The sequence below is a fragment of the Neofelis nebulosa genome, chromosome 17 (genome assembly GCF_028018385.1).
Source record: "Neofelis nebulosa isolate mNeoNeb1 chromosome 17, mNeoNeb1.pri, whole genome shotgun sequence".
Lineage (NCBI taxonomy): Eukaryota > Metazoa > Chordata > Mammalia > Carnivora > Felidae > Neofelis > Neofelis nebulosa.
This window is the reverse complement of record NC_080798.1, coordinates 46,922,871-46,939,546: the sequence shown is the minus strand read 5'-3', so window position 1 is coordinate 46,939,546 and position 16,676 is coordinate 46,922,871. Positions and strand designations below refer to the sequence as shown.

At 45.5% G+C, this 16,676-nt stretch overlaps 1 protein-coding gene and 1 long non-coding RNA gene across 7 annotated transcripts in view; one reads left to right on the top strand and one right to left on the bottom strand.

Moving 5' to 3' along the window:
* Positions 1–955: 955 nt before the first annotated feature.
* ZFHX3 (zinc finger homeobox 3) overlaps positions 956–16,676 on the bottom strand; it is a 250,490-nt gene continuing 234,769 nt past the window's right edge. For 5 of the 6 annotated variants that reach the window (XM_058707421.1, XM_058707417.1, XM_058707420.1 and 2 more), the window contains 2 exons: positions 10,641–16,073; positions 956–6,918 (listed from right to left, as the gene is read on the bottom strand). In XM_058707421.1, coding sequence (XP_058563404.1) covers positions 5,258–6,918; positions 10,641–16,073 — 7,094 coding nt within the window. In that variant the 3' untranslated portion in view covers positions 956–5,257. Of the gene's footprint in view, positions 6,919–9,198; positions 9,336–10,640; positions 16,074–16,676 lie in introns of all 6 variants that reach the window. The other variant, XR_009255864.1, reaches the window with a different exon arrangement.
* Positions 5,332–8,797, top strand: LOC131499418 (uncharacterized). The gene is made up of 3 exons (XR_009255865.1): positions 5,332–5,444; positions 5,763–5,914; positions 7,873–8,797. It is a non-coding gene; the product is annotated as an uncharacterized LOC131499418 (long non-coding RNA).

The following is a 16,676-nucleotide window of genomic DNA, read 5'->3' as shown; positions in this document are numbered from 1 at the left end:
CAATTTTTAGCTACTAGGGTCTCTGCCTCTTCTTGAATGCCTGTTCCAGGAACTAAAAAGACTTGGTTGACAATGGCTGTCAGAGCCAATAGAAGAGGATTTCATAGCTTACCTCCTAGAGTGGAAGAGACCCCTGTTGGCCAAGGTCAGATGCTGCAGACCTTGCAAGGACACAGCTAGTCGGCAGTGCTGTCCAAGCCCAGCTGCTAGAATTTTGTAAATTATTTATCAGCTATGGCTATAAATTAGAGATGAATGGAAGGCCTTTGGGCCTGATCTTGGATATACTCCTTATTAATGGATTTCAGACATTTTGTGCTATGAGAGTTTTTTATAAGAGGACTGAGTATTCTCTTGTATATAGGAGTGACCCCATGCTATTACTGTTTTGCAGACTGTTCTTACCTCAAATTCTGCTTTAAAAAGGGTTTAGCAAAATCCTTTACTAGGAAAGGTAAATGTAGTGAATTCAACTTAATTCACCTTACCTTTTATATCCTTCTGTCATAAACACTGGATCCACTTCCCATTTCAGAAAGGTTGAACTTACCTCTCTCTTGGCCATCAGCAAGCTTAACTTGCCAAGTGTCTATAACTTTCATATATATATATATATATATATATATATATATATATATATATATATATATATATATATATATATATATTATCACACACACAGTTAGGGTTCTCAAGGGTCAGATAATTATCCAAGCTGTCAGGCTTACCTTCTCAGTGAAATAAGTTACTCAGCATCATGGCCAAAACTTGCTGCACTTTCATGAGCACCAGGAGATGGGAAATACAAGGACACTTAAAAATACCAAGGAGCTTGTGTACCTTGGAATAAGTACATGCAACCTCAAGATACTGTTCATCTGTACACTCTCTGCCAGTCATCAGTCTCTTTATCACTCATGCACACACACAAAATCTGATGACATAAGACAAGAACTTTTGCTCATATTTTTTTTAATGTATCACAATGAGCAGGAAACATACTTGATGAAATATTTTCAAAGGAGTATATTCAATTACCATCTACAATCAACTTAACTATGACAACAAAGTTTTTGTGACAAATTTTTTTTCAGTTTGAAAGTTCCATGTGGTTCTGTTTGTTAGTCTCCATGTATTTTGGTACAGTTCGAGATCAGCATTGTTACAGTAACAAAAAAGCTAACAAGACTACATTATAGAAAAACACCAAGAACATCATTTTTGGTTTCACTTGCTCTATTTTTTTTTGTTTTTTTGTTTTTTGTTTTTTGTACATTGCAAAGGCTGTTCATATACCTCTTCACCTCAGGGTCACGTTCATTTATGCTTTCTTTCCTACCCAAACTTGCCCCCATCCCTCCCCCCACCCCCCCAGAAAGTAAACAAACAAAAAAAACTAGTCAAAGCTTTGTTTCACAGTGGGCAGTATCTCAGCGCCAACAAACAACCAACTCAATTTATGCTTCTATTTAAAATGTTTTAATTTATTTAAAAAAAATATATGTCCATGAATATCAAGTGCACTGGCTTGGGTCACTGCCTCTCTCTCCTGCAACTTCCTGCCATGCCTGATAAACTCAGGTTTAAACACATGCCGTCTGTTTTACTTTATTTTCAATCATGTAAAACTTTGGCCACATTCATTTCTTTAAATAGCTTTTAATTAAAAAAAAAAAACTTCCTAGATTTATTAAACTTTTCCGTGTGTGTGTGTGTATGTGTGTGTGTGTGTGTGTGTATTTCCTTCTTAAGTTTCTTTTTGGAAGGATGGAGGAAAGATGGTTGAAATAAGTTCCATTTGGTGGGTTCACATGGTGCTATGGCTGAATGGTGTGTAGTGCCAACCCACACTTTGGAATATTTGGAAAAAAAAAACAACCAAAGTATGAAGTGTCAATAGAGGTGAAGAACTAATTTAAAAAGTGAGTTGAGATATCCTATTCAGCTACCTACTATGCAACAGACAGGAGTTAAACTCTCCTAGTGAGACCAATCTAAACAGTTGAGCATTGTAGTGAATTCATGCTTTGTAAATGGTACCGGTCACAGCCAAAGTGGATGTCAACCCACAAACATCTAACTAGCTCATACTTGACCTCTAATTGTCACCATCACTGACTGCTTTGCTACTTCTGAGTTAATGTGGAGAATTATTTTTTAAATAAACATGTATGTGGATGGTAGAGTTGTAGAGGAAAGCATTGAGTGTGCAACCCACTCCAAGATGAAACAATCACATAACCCCTCTGAGAAACACTGGTGGGTGGAAGCATGCTTAGCCAATCTACCCAACCACTCGCTGTTACCAAATACACCCACAGGTCAAGGCATGGCATAACAAAACACTGACAGTCACTCTGCCTCACAGAGGGAGGATGGCATAGTAGCTCAAAAAACAAAACAAAAAACAAAAAACATTGTGGAGGGGGGTAGCAAAATTTCAAGGAAATGAACTTAAAGTTGAGGGAGGAGGAAAAGGGATAGAAATTGCACTATTACCAAGCAATATCATTTTTGAAAACAAAGTTTTCAGAAAAAACCTAGCAGAATTTGACAGGTAAAGCTAGTGTTAAATTGTTAATTGGTATCACATAGAGAACCCAAAACAAAAACAATTTTTTTATCTATATGATACAGACACAGAGTAACATACAACAGTTAAATGGCAAAAAATATATATATATTTCATAGAGTTACAAACAAGATAAAATAATGGAAAACAAAAAACTGTACAACTTTAAAATTTAAAAATGTTCATCTCAAACACAGGGAGAAATACAAGAATTCTTGTTAAAAGAAAACAGTTTGTTAAAACAGCAAATGTTTTTGTGTACTTGTTTTTGACACCTTATGCTACAACTGGATACTGGTATGAATAGTTAGATGGTACTCTTTAGTATTTCTACTTAAAAAATTAAAAAAAAAAAAAAGGAATTTGCACTGTGCATCAGCCTAGTTAGAAATATGTACAACAGTTCAGGATCTACTCTTTCATTAAATCAAAAACAAATTCATAAAAATAAAATAGTCCCGGCTAAAAAAGATAAAGAGAAAAAAGAAAAAAAGAAATCCATTTTCAGATCTTGGAATGCTCCAGTCTTTTGCAAAGTCGTTGAGTGGCTTCAGCACTGGGGAAAGAAGCCCGAAAGGTGACCAATGGAACCTGCATTCACAGTCTTCAAAGTTCCCTTTTGAAACATAAGGAAGAGAATGAAGGGGAAAAGGATTTCACACTTTTGGGGTAAGGGGAGATTGTTTCTGTTGATGTTTGGCTATGAAAGTGAAACAGCAAAGCATCTATTTGTCTCCAAAATCTACGTTTTAGCAGCACAAAGTTTTCCTTTCAAAGTTCAGACCGTTGTTTTAAGATGAGAAAGGGTGTATGTTACGTTGTGTTATGTGTTACAGGAATACATATATTAACATAAATACAAGTGCCTCGCATACGGTTCCTTTTTTGCTCTTTGTACATTGCTATCTGCTTCTTTGTTGGCTGCACTCTGGATCACTCGCCGCTCAGACTGCCTAACACAAGGACAAAACTTTGAAGTAAAAAAATGTGTCTTTTGGTATATGGAATTGTCATTAACAGCTGCCTCTCTGCTTGCAGAAGAAGCACATAACAACCTGGGAATCTTTTGTTTTTACTCTTTCTTTTATTAAACTAAGTCTTGTTTGTTTAAATCAGAAACAAATTCTCAAGTAACAAGAACCCTTTCCCTTTTTTCTGCATCAGCAGTGAAAGGGTGTGTCTTTGGATTTTATTTAAAGCATGAAATTTCTTTTTCTGAGAGGAAAGAAAACAAAAACAAAACCCCTAACCAAAAACTTTTTTAGAAAGAAAAGCATACAGCCCAATTACACAAACCGAAACAAATGCTTTAGTTTAAGAATATGTGAAGCATCTACCAAACAAGGAGGAAAAGAAGGGATAAAAGGGAAAGCTAAAGAGGAAGGTAAATAATAAATGGCACAAGGCTTACAGACATAGGTAACTAGAATTATATGCCTTTAAAAAGTTTCAACTCCCCAACCAAAAATAATCTGTGAGGATCCTAATGACCCCTAGAACCTTTTGAAATTCTTTAGTTTTATAAAATAATTCTGTAGCTCCCTCGAAGAAATGAAGGCAGCTACCTTAAGTGGGAGATTATAGGGTGGGAGGAGGAAGGAGAAAGTGGAATTAAGGGACAAAGGGGAGAAAAGCTTAGGCGAATCAACGGATTGCAATCTATCTGCTAGGAATGAACAAGACAACATCAAATGAGGAGCTGTCAGCTGGACCATACAAAAAGCTAAATGTACACAAAAGGTTTTTTTTTTTCCTTTTAAATCTACCATACTGCTTCAGTTCATTTCCAATGCAACAATCTACTCAACACCAAAAATGGTCATATCTATCATAAATACAGAAAGTCAGTTTTTAAAACTTATTTTTTTAAGCTACAAGTCCTCAACACTCTGTGTGTGGGGTTTTTTTTTTTTTTTTCTGAAAGTGGGAGTGCTTAACTTTTCCCCTTGAAATTGGCTTCAGCAGAAAAGCTATCCTTTAAATCCCCAGAAAGCTAAAGCAGTTCACATTGTTTTTCTCGAATACTTTCTGCCCGTTTTTAAATTAACAAAAAAATCTTTTCTGGAACAAAAGAAAAACTGAAAAAATAATATATTATAAAACAATGATTCTGAAAACAGAACAAAGTGTGAGCGATTGACCTGAGAATAAAAAGACATTACATTTCTTTTTTTCTTTTAGCAAGCCATTGGTATCTGAATGCTAAGATAGCAAGAAATTTAAAACTGTAACAAGGTGGACTGCTTTCCCATACAGTGCATGCCGGGCTCCTCTGTGCTATCAACATGGGGCGTTTATTGAAAAGAGGGCAAATATACAAGGGGTTTAAGCTCCAAAGACATTAGGGAGGCCCTGCGGACTTCTGTTTCCCAGACCAATAGTACCTTCAAAAGGACACAATGTAACAGGGTTAAGGTGGGTTTTTTTTTGTTTTTTTTTTGTTGTTTTTTGTTTTTTTTTTTTTAATATTGAAAGAAAAAAGAAAAGAATGTAAAATCACCGGCATAGATAGGTATATGGGAAAACAACCCACGCTTTTTCTTTTTTTTCCTTTTTTTTTTTTTTTTTTTTTTTTTTTTTTTTGGTTAGAAGCTTTGGAATTGCAGTTAGTCTATTTTTGAAATTGGTTTGTTATTAATCTTTTTTATTTAAATTCATTTGTTTGTTATTGTTCATCTTCAAAGCTTACAATCTGAAGGTGTCCGTTCCTACACTGGTCAGACCACTGTCCTTGGGGCAGCTGGGGTCTTTGGGACCCTCCACCGGGCTCGCCGGTCCGTCGGACTTTTGGCTGAGATCCGTGTCAGACTCCTCCGAATAGTCGTCTGTTGGCATCGAGGGCTGAACCCCTGAGGTGCTGCATGAACTTGAGGTAACCGTTGAAGATGAGGAGAGAGGAGGAAAAGAAGGGGGCTTCGTGGCCGAAGCCCGGGAGATCACTTGCGGCCAAGACTTCCTGGAGGCGTGGGGGGAAGCGGAGGACGAGGAGGGGGCGGCGGCCGACGGGGGAGGGGGGCTGTCGTTTGAGTGAGCGGCAGACTGCGAGGTAGATGCGGTGCTAGGATCGGGGAAGCAGGCAGAGTGAGGTAATAAACTAGGGTGCTCTTTGGCGTTTCTTGCTGCTCTCGTGATTGTTCTGTGTTTGTGCAAGGCCGACTCGAGATGTTGACTCAGAGCTTCCTCCCCACAGAGCGCGCTCTCGCACGCCAGGCAGTGGTACGAGCCGCCGCCGCCACCGCCGCCACCGCTGCCGCCGCCACTGCCGCCGCCGCCCGTGGGGACGTGAAGCACCATCTCTTGCAGGTTCACCACAGACTGGCCGAAGAAGCAGAGGGACTTCAGGTGACTCCTTGCCGCCTCCTCGTCACCGAAGCCCGCCTGGCACTTGCGGCAGACCAACTTGTACTGCACCTTTGGAACAATGAAGGGGTCATAGAGGGAGTCCGCACTTTTGCTTTCTGCTTCTGGCTCTTCAGGGGGTTTCGGCAGGAGGGGGGACACCTCACGGGGTGCGTTTTTCTGCTCTTCTGGTTTGGGGGATTCTTTGGCAGGGTCTTTGTCTGGGGAAGCAGCCCCCTGGGGGACTGGGGTTTGGCTTGCTTTGGGCTGCTGCTGCACTTTTTGCTGCTGCTGCTGCAGTTGCCGCTGCTGCTGCTGCTGGATCGCCTCCTGCAGACTCTGCTGGTATTGCTGGTACTGCTGCAGTAGGGAGCCCGGGGACAGCCCCATCAGGGCCTGCGACAGTGCAGGGCTGTAGGGGAACAGGCCTTCCATGCCATACATAGGCTGCAGGTACCCGCTCTGCAGGGCGCCGGGGATCTGGGGGGCATAGTAAGGAGAGAAGCCTGGTACAAAGTAAGGAAGGAACTGGCTCGTGAGCAACGCTGTGGGGTCCGAAGTCAAGGCTGCCTGCAGGGCCTGCAGCTGTGCAGGGTCCACTGCATACTCCATGGCCGGCAGCGGGGCTGAGATCGTGGCTGTGGCCGCTGTGGGGGCCTCTCCTTTCTCCTTCTTGGGGACAGGGAGGGGCTCCCCTTTCCCTTTGTGTGCCTTTTCCTTCTCCTTGACCTTCTCACTGTCTTTGTCCTTGCGCTGCTGTTGCTGCTGTTGGGGTGGGAGCTGTGGTGCAGCTGGTGGCTGGGCTGCGGGCGGCGGCGGCTGCACCTGTAGCTGCTGCTGGGGTTGGGGGGGTTGCTGAGGGACCATCGCCATGGTGGCTTGTGCTGGGGTCGGGGAGCTCAGCGATGCTGAGGACGGTTTATTTGGTAATCCAGATGTGGGGAGGCCAGGGGAAGGAACTGTTGTGCTGGGCAGACCCATCAAGTTCGGTTTAGGAGACGTTAAAGCTGAAACAAACAGAACCACATGTCAGTCTGGGGTGGTGAGGCTGAAGCTCAAGATGTCTTATCTGTGTCACTGGCACAAAGTCTGAGATCTCAAGGTTTAAATCCTAAAGATCCTCTCAGAACCACCATTTTCAATAGAGGTGTCTCACCTTGTATTCTGATCAGTACCTGACCCTGAGTCAGCTCCCCGATTTTCCCTTTCAGCTAAACAACTTCTAACGCCTTCCTACCACAAGTGCCACACCCACTAATTCATATTTTCTTTGGTGAGTTCCCCAAACCAGCTGGTTCCAGCTGGGACCCATTTGAACCAAAGGCCTTCATGAAAGCTCCACAGAAATAATACAGCTAAGTGACCACACCAGAAGTTGTACAGGAGAGAAGAAAAGAAGAGAGCAAAAGCAAGAAACCTGGCCCAAGCCCAAAGCCCATGTGAACAAACACATGTTCGTCTCTGACCTCCATTGCTGTAGCAGAATGGGCATGTTAAGAGGGCAAAGAGAAGAGCTATGGGAAGAACTAAAAACAATCCATTTAGGGAAAACGGTCCCATTACCTTGGTTCAGCTACTCTGCTTTAACAAATCTTTTGAAAAATGTAACCATCTATGAATAGGATTCTGGAATTTGCTGGAAAAATGGAGCATGCTGTCTTCCTGCTCATTTGAATGACATGTACAAAGGCTGCAGTTGCTTGAGAAACCAGCCACAGGGAGAGGAGAAAAGCAGTATCAGAAATGGTAGGGCCCAAAATGTTGATCCCACCGCTTCCTAAGACATGGCAACCTAGCCCTGCTTGTGAGTAGGAAAGGTCTTTGACCATGTCACCAGGCCCACATGGGTTACAGCCCCATCCACAGTCACACTCTACCCGTGAAGCCTTTACCCAACCCAGAGCCGAATATCCTCCCTCACCCATAGTTCTCTCCTGGTTTGAGTCTGTCTTTTGTTCCAGGGTGACGGAAGACAGCACTGCTACTGGTACATCAAGGTGGTGGTAGAAGAGGACAGCATTGTGAGGAAGGGAGACCAGGTGTGGTGAATGAGGAGATGCTGAGAAGAATTCACAGGCAGTGGACCTCAGATCATTACATTCAGCACACTTCAGAAACTAGACGGTATTCATCCCTTTGCTTCAGAGCATACCAAACGTAAAATTAAACCCACAGCTCCTCACTTTTTCTTCTGGACCAACTTCTGCCAGAAAGCTAGGATTGGGTGTTCTATAGCACAACACGGGCCTTGTAAGAAAAAAACACATGGAAGTGCACACCTGGGTGAAGACGATGTTGACTTCACAGTGGGGCAGCATGTAAAAACTCTCAAATTTCAGACGAAGAGGACAAGGTTGCCTCAAGCTGTCAATCCCAGAAAAAGATCCATTAATGTTTGGAAAGCCAAGGAAGATGCTTCCCTCAGCTTTGTAGAATAGCATTAATCTATTCTTTCAGAAAAGCAGAAAGGGACGACTGAAATTAAGTCATCCAGTTTCCTCAATGCACAGAAGGGACTGAAACCAGAGAGCTGTGTGTGACTCAGGAAAACCCCGTAAAGATTCACTGGTTAAACTGGCACAAACAAGATGGAGAGCAAATGGATTATGAAGTCGACAACTTAGGATGCAGCTCTTTCTGTCTACTTACAGGCAACAGGCCTGCTCCAAGTTTTAGGTTGGAGTCAGAGCCAAAAGATCAGCAAGGCAATGCAAAAACAGCTAGAGATTTCCTATCTCTATGGCATCAGGCTTTCAGAAGAAGGATCCAGGTTAGAAGGCCTAATGTAACTAATGTATCTTGAATAGAAGAGAAAGAATTTTAAGGATCATTTACGGAATGCTTTCTATATTTACTAAGCTCTGCTAAATATATTCTCAGAATAATTCTGTGGCCTCATTTTTTGCTCATCTGTAAGATTAGAACCAAGTAAGGCATCCCCCTGGTACTTGTCACCCAACTCTGGAGTCAAATTGATGCAATATGGATTACGTTTGACACAGAGCTGCTGTGTGGCCTTACGCCAATTAACTGTGCAGAACCTCAGCCTTCTACAATAGATTGTTGTAGGGAATAAATGAAAGGTCATTTGGAAACAGCTTACCATTGGGCCTGACATATAAATACAAGTTTGTTCCCCCATTCCAGATCCAGTGCTCCTGGGAGCTGTGGTACTGTTAGGTGGTGGTAACTGGGACACACCTGGCTGCCTCTAATAATTAACAGCATATTTTTCTATCTTGAGTCCACTCTTAGTGGTCATAACCTGAGCAGCACTAAACATATACCTGTTGACTGACTGGGTCATATTGAGTGTTGTGGAAGGAGCACATAGCACTGGGAGCCTGGAGGCCTGGGTGGGAGCTCTGGCTCCTACCCTAGCTTGCTGAATGGTCTTGACCTCTCTGGCCCTCAGTTTTCTCATCTGTAAAACAAGGGGAATAGATCAGACATTCTGATTCTAATGCTTTTCACATTATTACGAAACGTTGGGCCATCCCAAGCTCTTCTGCCAAGGTCCTAGGCTGCAAGGGTAATTCAGTGCCTAGACACTTCCCATAGCTTGATTCTTGGTTTATGTCTAGTTGGCTTTAGCATAACTCTGCGACATTACTTGCTAACAAACATAAGCAATGAGTTACACATCTTAATGCTTTCACTTTTTCAACCCCTGGGAACAGGGACACATTTTGAAGGCAAGGAGGCACTCTGAAGGGCTCTCCTTTGGTAAAGGTCCACTGGTCAATGTAGGCCATGGGGGAAACTTCCTGACTTGTGCCTAAGTTTCACAGGATCCTGGAGGTCCAATTTAGGAAAGAGAGCTGGCTCCAGAGAAGACAGGTGAGGACAAAGGAGGAGAAACAAACTATCAAACTCCCTATTAAGAAGAAAAATAAGAGTACCAAGTATATGTGTGAATTAGGGGACTATGGGGAGCAAAGAAAGAGAGATGGGCAAAAGGAAGGGGTGACTGAAGACCCCTAAAAATGACCATTAATGTTTTTTTTGTCTCTCTGGAAGATTCAGAACCATACTACCCAATACAGGATTCCTGGCCAGTGCATTCGAGTACAAAGGGAGTCTCATTAGGAACTGATAGAGCCACTGTCGTTCTGGCTAGATAAGAAGACCAGGAGTAAGGATCCATATATAAGAGCTTCTTCCCGATAGCAGTTCTGCCGGAACAGCTCTCTAAAAATGGGCAGGAACCACAGGTAAGGATAAGGACTTGATTTAAATTTTCTTGAACCAGTTTCCAAAGGGCACAATTCAGAATTAGCTAGGATACTCAAATGTCTTCTATTTTCAACAAATATCTACATGGCAGTGGCATTTTCACAAAGACTGACTGGAAGGGTTTAGGATGAAAACCTCTTTCTTGAAAATACCTCAGGATTTAGGATGCCAGGACCCTCAAGTTCTTCACTATAGCACACACCCTGGTGGTGCTACTCAACACAGGAAATAAGAATGATTTCAGAGAAGACCATTCCTACCGGGGCGGGGGGGGATTCCCATCCCTGAGATTGGGACATCATAGAACCATGTACACCACAGCACTAGGGAGACTCAATGAAGGGGACCAGAAGTTTTGTTGCTGTTAGAGAAGTAGAAAGGGAAGCTTTTTCCTATCTGCCCAACATTCTTAGGGTTTGGGTGGTAGCCACAGAACAAAATACTAATGGGGCAGCTATTTAATGCTGTAAGAATCACCTAGAGCAGAACCCACCTGTGTTGGATGGAGTAAAGCCCGGCAAAGAGGGGCTGTTGAGGCTGGGGAGCAACACAGGAGGAATGCCCTGGAGCGTGGGATATGCTGTAGGAAGGTTAAGAGCCTGAAGAGGGGCATTGTCAAACATCCCTTGCTGCTGAGCTGCCAGTCCGAGGACCTCATTGGCCTTTTTAATCCGGTCCAACTCTTGTTGAGCCATCAACTGACGTACAGTGGCTGGGTCAAAGTATTCTTTCTCCTTGTCCAACTGGCTTCCAATGGTGTCTTTAACTTTGGAGATATGCTGTTGGGAAAAGATATGGTCACGTACAGACAGCCTAGCGCTGTACTTGATGCCACACAAAGTGCACTCTGTTTTCGGTCCCTCGTAACTTGTTTGGTTTATACCAAAATGCTTGGCCATGCTTAACTTGGACTTCTTTTCTTTTGCCCGGGCATTCTGGAACCAGACCTGAACAACTCTCTTTGGCAGTCCAATATCATTGCCCAGGACCTCACACTCTAGCATGGTGGGTGTCCTGTAGTCATTAAAGCATGACTTGAGGACTTTGAGCTGCAGATTGGTCATCTGAGTGCGAAAACGTTTCTGCCCTGGCCGATCCCCACTGTCTCCAGATTTGCCTGCTGACCCACTTGCACCAGGACTCGGGGAGCAGGGGTCTGCAAGGCTTGAGGTTTCACTATAGTCCACTGTACCTTCATTGTCATATTCCTTGCTGTAAAAGCTTGGGGCTGGACTGACCAGACCCGATGACAACCGATCTTCATACTCAGACATTGCCATCATGGCCGCTTTGGTCAACCCTTCATTGGGTGCAGAGGAGGATTTGGTTTCAGTTGCTATTCCCGTTGCACTGTCATTATCTGCGTTGCCCTCGTCTCCTGTAGTGGTATCTGTGATTGCTGTGTTGACAGAGGAACAGTCGTCATTGTCCAGCTTGGTTTGGTCAAAGTTTAGATTAACTGAGGACATGGAGGGGCTTTCAAAGTCTTCAATCCCTTCCACCTTGATGGAAGAAGGGCTAAGAAGAGTTCTGGGAGACAACTCCATGGTTTTACTCACAGGTGAGAGGGGCACACCTTGGCCATCACTACTGCTTGGGGGTAGGTGGGAAAAACTGGTTCCATCAAAAATATCTCCTTTCATCTGAAGTCCCCCATCACAGTCTAGGAGCATTGCAGACAGAGTAAGGTTGTAGCCAGCTCTCTTGGCTTCATGCCAATGACGGGACCGGATATGAGCCTCAAGGGCAGTCTTGGCTTTGAAGAGTGCTCTGCAAAAGGGGCATCTCCTATGGGCCTGGGCTGGGCCCACAGCCCGGAACTGTCCTTTCCGTTCCCGGGCTCGGGTATTCTGAAACCAGACTTGTACCACACGTTTCTTTAAGCCCACCTCATGCGCAATGTGATCCAACATCTTTCGAGTTGGATTGGAGTCTAATAGATACTTTTGGTACAGTATTTCTAGCTGTTCTGGTGTAATAGTTGTCCTCAAACGCTTGTCTCTCTGAGGTTCTTCTCCTCCTGTCCCACTGTCATTTTCTCCAGGGCTTGCACTGGCCTTTTCCTCCAGCTTCCTCTTCAGAGTGTTCATTGTGGAGGTCGGAGTTGAAGGAGAAGTGGCCGAGCTGGCTGGAATCTGAGGTATGGCCCCAGAGAGCAGCTGGCTTGCCAGGAGTGGGTTACTAGGGTCAAACAGCATGAAAGGCATATCCAGTGACCTGTCCAAAAACTGGGGGTGGATGAACTGATTCTGTGCACTCAGAAAATGAAGCTGCTGATGCTCCTGCCAGTGCTCAAACGATGGAAATGCCAACTTACATTGGTCACACTGGTAGGGGATTAGCTGAGGAGGTAGGTTTGCCAACTGTTGAGGAGTCGACGTGTGGAGGGGCTTGAGGGGCAGGTGGGAGAGCTGGGAAGGACTGGGGCTTGACTGGGGTAAGGGGCACTGAGGTGGGGGTGCTTGTGGAGGAGGCTGTGGCAATGCAGCAGGGGAAGTGAGCTGTGGGAGCTTTTGCTGGGCTGTGTTTGTCTTCTGCTCAGGCTGGTCTTGCTGCTGCAGCTCTGCCTTTGGTTGTCCTTGCTTTTCTTGGGTTTGGCTTGGCTGTGCACTGGGAGGTTCAGCCTGCTTTGGTTTCTCATCACTCGCCTCTGTTTTTGAACTAAAAGTGGCCAGTTCGTCAGCCTCTGCCGTGAGCTGTAAGAAAGCAGAGGAAGCTGTGTTGGCCGATGATGCTGGAGCGCTGTATGCCTGTGAGGGCATTGGGGTGCTGCAGGAGGAGCTGGTGGGTGTCAGGATTTCCATGGCATCCATGGAATCCTCATTTTGGCTGTCATCCTGCCCCTCCTCATCCTCATCTTTGTAACACAGCTTCTTCTGATGCTTGATGAGATCAAAGATGCGCTGAAACACCAGGCTACATTTTTTGCACTGGTAGTTCAAGTTGCTTGTTCGAATATACCTATCGTTTGTAAGCTCGCGCCGCTCTCCATCTTTGCCCTCCCCCTGATTCTCATAATTTTTCCTGGCCTTCTGTCGGGCATTTTGAAACCACACCACTATGACTCGGGTTGGAAGGTTCAGTAAATTAGAGAGTTGCTCAAATTCATCATCCTTTGGGTAAGCATTGGCATCAAAGAAATCCTGTAGGACTCTCAGTTGGTAATCTGTAAACCTTGTTCTTGAAGACCTCTTGCTTCCCCAGTACTCCTGCTTCTGCGGTTCCGGAGAAGGGGGCCGGGAGTCAATCTTGAGCTCCTCCAGGCTGGTGATAGGAGGATTGCTAAAGTTGTAAGGGGAATCCTTGTTACGCTGCCGCTCTTTGAAGAGGGTGTTTCTGAACCAGTGCTTGATCACCTTCTGGGGCAACCCAGACTTGTCTGCCATTTCTTTGATCTGCTCTTCACTGGGGGAGTTGTTAATGTCAAAATACTGTCGCAGGACCCGGAGCTGGTCATCTGTGATTCTGGTGCGAGGCCTCTTGTTCTGTTGCTGGAGCAGGCTTGGATTGAGCTGATGCTGGTACAGCTGGGCCAGGTCCGCAGGCAGAGGCTCCACAGGTCCAAGTTGAGGGGGAAGCTGAGCCGGCAAGGTCTGCAGTGGCATCGTCTGCATCATCAGCGGGGAGAAGATGGGCAGCTCCATGGGCATGGAGAGCTGGGTGAGTGGCACAGATGGCTGGGTCGGTGCAATCGTCGGTGAAGTGATGGGCGGGGCCGATGCAGGGATGGCTGGCGTGGAAGCTGGCTGAGGCGGTGCTGAGGGAAGTGGGGGTGGAGGAGGGGGTGGGGGAGGTGGTGGTGGGGGCTCCGGGGTCTGGGGCCTCAGGGGGTACAGTTTATCGTAGTGCTCTCGGTACTGTTTAGCAAATCTCTCTAACTGTTTAAAGGGAAAGTAGTTTTGGTGAACGTGCTCTTGATGACTCTTTAAAATCAAGATGTTAGAAAACAACTTGCCACAGGAGTCACACTCCAGCTTTTCCAGGTTCTCTCCCTGCTCAGTCTTCCCATTCTTCTTCTGCACCTTCTGTTTGTTCTCGTTGTACTGAATGACCAGCTCAAAGCCAAAGTTCTCCAGTAAGGCCTTGGTGGCGTTCCCTCTCGCATCTGAGGCGATGCGCGGAGGGAGCATGGAAGGCTCGGAACTACCTGCCGGTGCTAACTCTTTCTTCTCTTTAGCCTTCAAGGCATCTGGCAGTGATTCCTTGGGTGCTGGATTGCCCTCTCCCACCTCAGCACTGTCCCTCTCTCTCTGGCTTTCTTTTTCCTTTTCTTTGACAATCAGTTTGTTTTTCTTTTCGGGGTGCTGGCTTGGCTGCAGAAGGGCCGAGTGACTCTGGGACAGAGACAACTGGCTTTGCTGCTGCTGCTGTAGGATCTGCTGGTGGCTCTGTGGTGGGATCTGAACCTGAGCCTTCAGATCATCCAGCAGGCCCGGGCCCGTCCCCGTCAGCGTCAGTGCCCCGCTGGTCACTGGCAAGCTCACCTCAGGGTTGAGCTGGAACTCTGCACTGGGGATGTAGAAGGGGAAGAGGAGATGCTGCTGCTGCTGGAGCTGCAGCAGGGTCTCTGTGGTCATGGGGAAGTGAGGAAGGAGGGTGGGGTTGAACAGCTGAGACTGGATCAGGGCAGCCTGCTGCTGCAGCTCCTGCTGCAAGTGAGCTTGAACTTGAGCCTGGGCCTGGGCCAGTGTCTGTGCTTGTTGTTGCTGCTGCTGCTGTTGCTGCTGCCTGGATGCAATCATATCTGCTAGCTTCTTCCGATTCGCCTCCTTGGGCTCTGAAGGGGAAGTGATACTGGCACCGATGGGATTCCCCAGGGGCGGCATCCCTACGCTTTCAGCGGGCACTTGGCTCAGTAAGTTGGAGCTCGGAGCGATGCCAGCACTGCTTGGATTGGTGGTGGTAAAGGTGTTACTGCCACTGGTGCTCACAGGACTTGGGGTGGAGGAGCTCAGGGAGACACTGCTGCTATTCCCAGTCCCATTGCTATTGCCACTTGCAGCCTCCAACTTGGCTGCTCGGGCCTTGGTTTGATGCAACACAGACCTCATGTGGATCTCCAAAGTGGAACTCTGGCTATAGGCCACATTACAAGTGTTACACTTGAAAGGTTTGTTGTCTGGGCTGCTGGTGGGTTCGGGCTGACCAGTTGCCGACTCTTGAAGGGCTCTCTTTAACTTATGCAGGTGGGAGACAGAATTGTAGTGCACTAACAGGATATTTTTTTGAGTGAAGGATTCCTTGCAGACGGTACACTTGTAAGGGCGAGAGGGGTCTAGAAATTTTTCCATGGTGAAGTTGGGGCCTTTCCTGAAAGGTAGAGCTCTCTTTGGCTCTGAGCCTGAGTCTTCTTGTACCGACCCAGAGTCACTGCCTGTTGGGCTCTGTTTATCTTCCAAATCACTCTCTTCCTCCTTGTCTTCCTCAACAATTATGGTGTGGTCCTCGGCCAGGGTAGGGTCTCCCATTGCTAGGAGGTCCCCGTTGGCCAGAAGGCCACCATAAAGCTGTTGGATGTCGGCCTCACTCAACTCCAGGTGGCTTGTCTCAAGGTGTTTTTTCAGAGCCTGGAAAGTTCGGAAACTGCGCTGACAAAGACAGCACATGGTGGCAGCTCTGATCACGTGGTACTGAGAATGGAGCTGGAGCTTTTCAATGGTCTTGAAAGCCAGGCTGCATTGATTACAGCGATACTTGTACACATGGCGATCTGACACAGGCAGCTGAGGCCGCTTGGCATGAACCTCATTGAAGTGGGTCTGAAGAGTGGCAGAAGTTTTGAAAACCTGGTTGCACCCCTTCTTCCAGCACAGGAAGCCTGAATCTTCTCTCACAGCCCCTGGGTCAGCAGGAGAAGGTTTCAAATCTCCACTGTGCTCTGTGCTTACAGAGGGCAAGATGTTCTTTCCCAAATCCTCTGAGGTTTCTGTAAAAAATAAATAAATACATACCAATCCCAATGATAAAGAAAGCTTTCTTTCAAAGATGGCTCCTAGAGCTATCTACCTAGCAAGTCCTCACAAATAGAATCTTCTCATAAAGGAAATACCCAATTAGAACACAGACTGTCTCCATACAGCTCCTGCAAAGAGTACATATTATAAGCAAGTGCACACGAACAGAGGGGAATAAAAGGAAATACAAAAGTTTCACTCATAATAAGAATGTATTGTATCATAGATCTCTTATACAACATTCAGTTGCTTGACTCAGCATCTTGAATTTCTCAAGCATGGGTTTGAAGGTTACTGATCTTAGACTGGATTCCCCTTTTACATGGACCTCAACTGTAGAATATGTGAATTAATGCCATCCTAGGTTGGGGGAATTTAAGATAACTGCTGTCCCATTATAATACAAGAAATTTTGGAATATTACTTTTGACTGTCACCTCTATTTACATTCAAGTGGCCAACTATTAAAAGATGTAACAATTTTTTTTACACCCATACATATCCTGACCCTTTATTTTATAAAGTCAGCTGTCTACCTTCTAATATGGAAAAATCACAAGGGAGGAAGTGGGCCA